Raw genomic sequence first — 7072 nt, forward strand, 5'->3', positions numbered from 1 at the left:
GACACATTGACCCTTTTCTATGTCATTGGACCAGAGGGTGTGAAGCCAGAAGGATCTTGGGCCCGGTATTTCTCATTTTTTTCTCATTGATTTGTGTATCTTGGGTCCGGTATTTCTCTTTTTTTTTTTCTTTTTTTGAGAGGATTAACTGCCTCTACTTTTTTTTTGGTGAATTACTTTAAGGATATTAAGTAGCATAAAAACAAATTAATTAAATAAATTAGGATGTGCAAAGAAGGAACCAACTTTGTTTGCAATAAAATATAAAATCATTTGTAACTTGTTGGACACAACCAATCACTGAGCTTAAAGACGTTAGCATTATATAGAACAAAATCATGAGACAAAAGTTCTCAACTATTGTCCAAAACTTAGAGGTCCTTTAAGATTACTAGTTATCAAGCCAAAGGAATGTGTTCTCCATCAACAGGCCAAATGATGTTAACTATACTCCATGAGTACTAGCTCCCCTTCTCGTCTACCCTCATGAGTTATGAGCAAGCCATAGACACTGCTCTAGTGTATGAGCAATACATAGATATTATGCATGTTCTAGATTTAAAGGCATCACATATGTAATGCCATAACATTGTGCATCTTTAAATCAAAATATTATCATTGTCTCACATGTCAGGCTAAGCTTACCGTTAGAAAAATAAATTTTAATATCCATAAACTCCAAAATAACATTATAATCCAACTTCTAATTATAAAACATAAATAAAAATCTCAAATAACTCATGATAGAGTAAACTCCCAAAACAAAAGAGTGAATTTCAAATACAAAAAGAAAATCCCCGAAATTGACAATAATGCACTCAAGATTTCAATGATAGTCCACCTGAAGCTCAAAACATCACGTCCTAAATGATCTTGTAAAGCTGTAAACACAATCCGCTAATCTGCAAAAATATTGAAACAACAAATAAGGCGCTAAATAAACCTTGTAAGTGATAAATCATAAGATTCGTATTAAAACAAAGTGTAAATCGAATAGTAGAGGTGAGAAAAATATTATTGGTTTCTTAATGGGTTCAAAAATGTCAAAAAACTCACTGGATAATAGCGTAAGAATCAGAGGCAAGTCAAAAGAGAACAAGATTGTGTATTATATAATGGAAATGACACTCAATAAACATATCACAGGTTTGATAATCTAAAATTGCGTGTCTTGTGTATTGCTCCATTTGATATGGTCACATTATTATCTTCAAGGTTTGGGTCAATGAAATATATTTCAACTATCAAAATTATCATCAACATAATCACATTATGAATCTACACAACCTCCACTACATCACATAATCCAGATGGGTTACTGAAACTATCTTATAGCCAAAAATTCAAGTGAAAGGAGTATACATACATCAATATAGTAAGTCAAAATGTAGGGTGTGCGGCTAACCCACCAATCCGTCAAAGCCAATCCAATACAACCCAATCTATTAGTTGGGTTGATATTTAGGGTTGGTAAGTTGGGTTGGGTTGCCAAATTTTATTTTACAGCGAGTTGGGTTGAGTGCGGATTAGCAGATTTACAAATTCGCCTAACCCAACCTGACTCACCTATATTTGATATTTATTTAAAATATAAATTATATGGTTTTATTATTTACTCTTTTGATTTGGTGAAATACCAACATATTTATAAGATTTCTCATAAATAAAAAAACATATTTATAAGATTATAAATTTGCTTTTATTTGTGTTGGTTTGATGCACTAATCATATAGTTTGTATTAGTTTGGTGCTATGTTGAGGTTTAATTAGTAAATCCGTTGTTATTTTAAATGTCTAATTCGATCCACGTGGGTTGGGTTGGACTCCTATGATGGATTGGGTTGGATTGAGTTTTTTTTTCAACTTGAATATAGTGGATTGAATTGAAAATATCTTAACTCAACTCATGCATACCCCTACAAAAGATTATGAAGCTATAATGAGTTGGAATTGGATCTCAAGAATATACCATATAGAGAACACTTTTGGATATATACTCCTAGATCTTAGTTACATGGTATTCCCTTGTCTCATATGAAAGTTAGATCCTACCAAAAATTATTTATTATTATTTTTCGTTGAATCGCCATGAATCCAATTAATAGAAGCCACAATAATGTGAAAGGAGGCAATACAACATAATTGTACTCTCAGTGGATCTAGGAATTTTTTTTTTTGTTTTCAGGGGGTCACTAAAAAACTTATATTAAATAAAATTTAATAAAATATGAATTTTAATATATCGAGTTATTGACAAAAAAAAAAAACCGCAAATATATGAACTTTTACAATTTCATCCTAAGAGTTTTCAAATTTTGAAATCACTGTATAACAAATCATTATCAGTTGTCATTATCTACTGCCAATGGAGGCAGATGTTACCATTTTATTTTGTTAAGTTTGAATAACATTTTTATTTTTATGCAGTTGTCATTATATATTTGTCATTGTTTTTATAAAAATATTTTAAACTAAATGTCAGAACACAACCTACTAACACAATATTAATTATTGACCTACACAGCCATACGCATCCATATATAAATAATACACTAAGTGCCTACTTAACCAATCAATTGCTTGAACAATCACTAACTTTACTATTTTTTTTTTTAATTCTTTAACTTTATAACAAAAATTATTATAACCTGATAACAATACACATACATATAATAAATCACCTTTATTTCCTAATTCTTAAACTATATAACCATCATACACCCTTGGTACGATGGTCATTCTACAAGTATAAATACTTGTGGGGTGTAAGGGGCAAGGGTCGAGTTTCAAGTTTCCAAAATATATATATATATATATATATATATATATATATATATATATATATATATATATATATATATATTGAAGTGTCCATACAATATTTTTTTAATTAAAAAAAAATGTATTACTTTTTTGTTTTATTTAATATCGATATAATTGTAAATTTATACCAACTTCATTTTTCATCTCTCCATTTTCCATCTTCCCAACCAAACATATATGAATGAAAATTAAATCTCTTCTATCCTCACAATTTTCTATCCCTTTTTCATTTTCTATCCTCCCACTTTTCAATCCCTCCAACCAAACGCACCTTTATTAGAGGATAGAAAAGAGCACTTGAATAATTACTCTATAATATAGTCTATAAGTATCTCCACCAATTAAGAGCACTTGTACCGATTAAGCAGTTTATCAAATCAAGAATAACTCCACTAGTCCATTAATACTTCCAATTTCAACGTCTAATTGACATAACAAGAATTCTGACTTTTAACAAAATTAATGTAAAGTACAGTGGACATATAATGCATATTTATATGTATTAATGTATATATTGATTTGCAATGATCACACTACCAGAGATAGAATAATATTTTATAAATGTTAAACTCATGGAAGAAAGAATAAATAAAAGAGAGAGAGAGCAATTACTCCATACCTAATTATCAGCTTATTTAATCCGCTTGCCGTCAAGATAAATGTCTGAGGCATGAGCAATCATATGCCAATCCTCTCCGATTTCAGGTTGGCATCTTCTAATTAATTCGGGACAATCTGCAATTCTGAAAGATCTTAAAGCTGGGAGACAAAGCTTTCCCTTCGATAGAGAAGACAATTTGGGGCAATTATAAATTGCAAGTCTTCTAAGAGATTCGAGATTCACCAGCCACTCTGGAAATGCTGTTAAGTTAGGACAACTCTCAATTGAAAGGATTTGTAAAGATTTTGTAGAGCGTTTAATCCAATCGGGCATAGCCACCAACTGTGGTAATCTGTCAAAGCCTAATGCTCGAAGGCTCGTTGGGAAATCATCTTGATTGTCTTCCATTCCAATCAGATCAAGCTTCTCACAATTCTCAATAACCAAAGCCTCTAATGTGGTAAGGAATTTTAGGGTAGGAAGCAATGAGATCAGACCCCCACAATTGTCAATATACAACATCCGAAGGCTTGTACAGACTTGCATCGTTTCAACTAAAGATTCTAGATTGCCACAATTTGATAATCGCAAAAATCGTAGGGAATTTGGGCACCCAGGTAGAGACTTCTGTTTGGTTGTCACCAAAAACATCCTAAGTCTGATTAGGTATCTTATATCTTTTGGTAATTCTTCTAATTTTTCACATCCACTGAGATCTAAAGTTTCCAAATTTTGAAGCTTGCAAATGGAGTTAGGGAGTTTATGAATTCTACAATTTCTACTCAAATTTAACATCCTTAAATGCTTCATGGTACCAATGGAGCTGGGTAACACCTCAAAACTTGAGTCACTTAAATCTAGAACTCGCAGGTATCTAAATTTTGAGAAACATGAATCAACAAAGGATTTAGTAGAAGGTCCAACTCCTTCCACCACAGAAAAAATGGTTCGTAAACTCTTTGATTTTTGTAAACATTTTAAAACATTTTCATTCTGCCAAATATTGTCAGTATGTGACACATGCCAAACCTTTTTAGAGATGTTTTGGATTTGACAATTAATAATTAAGCACTCACTTTGGGCTGATGATAGTGCTAGATCATGTGCAAGATCATGTATTTTGAATTCTCGCACGTAACCTAAATCAATATAATCTTCAAGGAAACATCTTGAATGGAGCTCATCTATATATTGGTTGCCGATATCTTCCAGCTCATTTTCATTTGGTGATTGAAGAAGCCCATTTGCCATCCAAAGTGGAATTAAATCTAAAGTAATGAATTCATAATCTTTTGGAAAAAGTGAAAGAAAAGCAAAACATTGTTTCAAGTAAGATGGCATCTGATTGTAACTCAATTGCAAGACTGACAAAATATCCCCTTCTTTTCTATTCAATTTCCACATTTCATTATCTCTTACAAACAACCAATCACGTTCATCAAGCTTTGAATATAGTAAGCTTCCTAACGATTTCACTGCCAGGGGAACCCCTTTGCATTTCTTCACAATTGTATCCCCAATTTTCACAAGGTTTGTGTGCTGCCTCTCTTTTCCTTCATCAAATGCCCATTTTATAAATAGGGACAGACAATCTTGATGTAAAAGACCTTCCAAGTTGTATAGGGACATGGTGCCCACCATAGAAGCAATTGTTGGGCTGCGTGTAGTCACAAGAATCTTACTTCCATTGACACCCCCCACCAACAAATTCTTCAACTCAAACCATTTTCCTCTATCCTCATTCCATACGTCATCCAAGACAAGAAAGAATTTCTTGCCATCCAAATTATTTCGAAGTAGCACTTGCAACTGCTCTACATCCAAATCACTACGATTTTCACTAGTTATTGATTTGATCATTTTAACCAGTAGTTGTTTTAAAACGAATTCATCAGACACGCACACCCAACACTTCAACTCAAAATGCTCTATCACTCTTTCATCATTGAACACTAGTTTAGCTAACGCAGTCTTGCCAAGACCTCCAATCCCAACTACAGGAACTACAGAGATGGATTGACCATCACTAGGACCCATTAGATGCTCCACAATATTTTCTTTGTCATGGTCTCTTCCTATCACATCTGAAGGCTGGACAAAGGAGTAACTCATCTCCCTTCCACGCACCACATGCCTATCATCCGACCGTGGAGAGAGATGAAACTTAGCCCTATCGGCTGCAACCTCATCTAATCGTGCTCTGATTTCTTTGACTTTGTGAGCCATCTTGGTTCGGAATATAAGTGGATTAGAGGAAGAAAAGAAACGGCGTACCTTCCTGGTGGTGCTCCCCTGCATTTCCACCACTTGCCTCCGCAGTGCTTCACACTCAAATTCATCAAGGACATCTTGAGCATCATAAAACACTTCTTTGAGCTGCCCAAGCCAGACGGTCAGCTCCTGGTTATGAACCTGCTGCTCTTCTGCATCCAACAACACAGCTTTGACGTTAGATAGGGTGTTTTCAAGTCTTCTCAGGTCGCTTTCCACACCCCATACCAAGCAAGCTTCTTGGAAAGCCGGGGACACTAATTCCCCAAGCAATTTGGCTGCGATGTTAAACACAAATGTCTCTGCTGCCATTTTTAGAGAGAAAAAGAGAAATGGAGTTTTCTAGAGAGCGAGAGATTGAAATGGGTAACAGAATGAGAGTGAGAGGTGATTAGGAAAGTCAAGGGATTTCAGATCAAGAGGGAATCTTGGCTTTACATTTACGCACTAGCTCCAAGTGGACCCACTTTTTTTTTGCTTTTAGTCTACTTTACCCGAGCTGGAGCCAACTCACAAATAGAGAGTCATCATGTTCAGCTGCCAACTTTTCTTCATGTTGACTGGTTGATTATTTTTGGGGGGGAAAACAAAATGTTGACCGGTTGATATTATCGGACACATGGTGCTATACTGCTGTGCCTTTTTTTTTTTTTTTTTTTTGGCTAAACATATGGTGGCGTGGTGCTGTGCCATGCAAGAACACTATCCTAGAAAATGCATTTCTTTTCTTTTATGTGATTACTGCGCATAATCTTGATTGATTTTGCTTGAATTGAAATTCCTTGGATGGGATTTAATTGGTGATCACTTCTTGCCCATATTCAACTCAGTTCTAAATACTATTGTCATCCTCGGTAAGTTTGCACTCATTCTATTTGCATTGTTTAAATTAAGCACTTGGTAGGTGCTACGTTGCTCACATTCGTATTATTGGACTTCAATTATGTACTACATCAAACCTTTTACTTCAGTCATAGGAATTGTATTCCAAACAAAAAAGTTATTGTCTTAACTTTCAATCTTAATGTAAAAATTGTGGTATGAGTTTTAATTGTCTGTTTCCTACTACAAAAGGCAAAATCTTTCCTTATTGTTGCTCCAAAATGAAGAAATGTAGCTTGTAAATGATGATTGGCACTCAAGTCACTTGGAAGCTTCTGACCTATTGCTGTTTTAATGTCAAATCTTGCCATTATTTGTTCAATAAGATATTCGTGAATTCAATACTTGTTATAGTGAACTGCACTAAATCAAAATTGACTAATGCTAATGAACCCTTTTTTTTTCCCTATAGATCAGGGCTAACTGAGACAAAGGAAAAATGCTCAAAGTCAGTTTTTAGTCGGGGTGGGCTAACTGGCTGGACCTTCTGTTATA

The 7072-nt window shown here is 34.1% G+C and overlaps 1 protein-coding gene across 1 annotated transcript; it reads right to left on the minus strand.

The window, feature by feature from the left end:
* Window positions 1–677: 677 nt before the first annotated feature.
* LOC142618354 (putative disease resistance protein RGA1) lies at window positions 678–6057 on the minus strand. The gene is made up of 2 exons (XM_075791277.1): window positions 3443–6057; window positions 678–902 (listed from the first exon to the last, which is right to left on the minus strand). Exon 1 carries the CDS (start codon window positions 6005–6007, stop codon window positions 3455–3457), a length of 2553 nt encoding a protein of 850 aa, XP_075647392.1. The 5' UTR covers window positions 6008–6057; the 3' UTR covers window positions 678–902; window positions 3443–3454.
* Window positions 6058–7072: the final 1015 nt, after the last annotated feature.

This window comes from Castanea sativa, chromosome 12, assembly GCF_040712315.1.
Source record: "Castanea sativa cultivar Marrone di Chiusa Pesio chromosome 12, ASM4071231v1".
Lineage (NCBI taxonomy): Eukaryota > Viridiplantae > Streptophyta > Magnoliopsida > Fagales > Fagaceae > Castanea > Castanea sativa.

What these genes read in the sequence shown, in the direction of transcription:
- LOC142618354 (XM_075791277.1), bottom strand. Translation starts at nt 6,007, where the DNA reads ATGGCAGCAGAGACATTTGTGTTTAACATCGCAGCCAAATTGCTTGGG.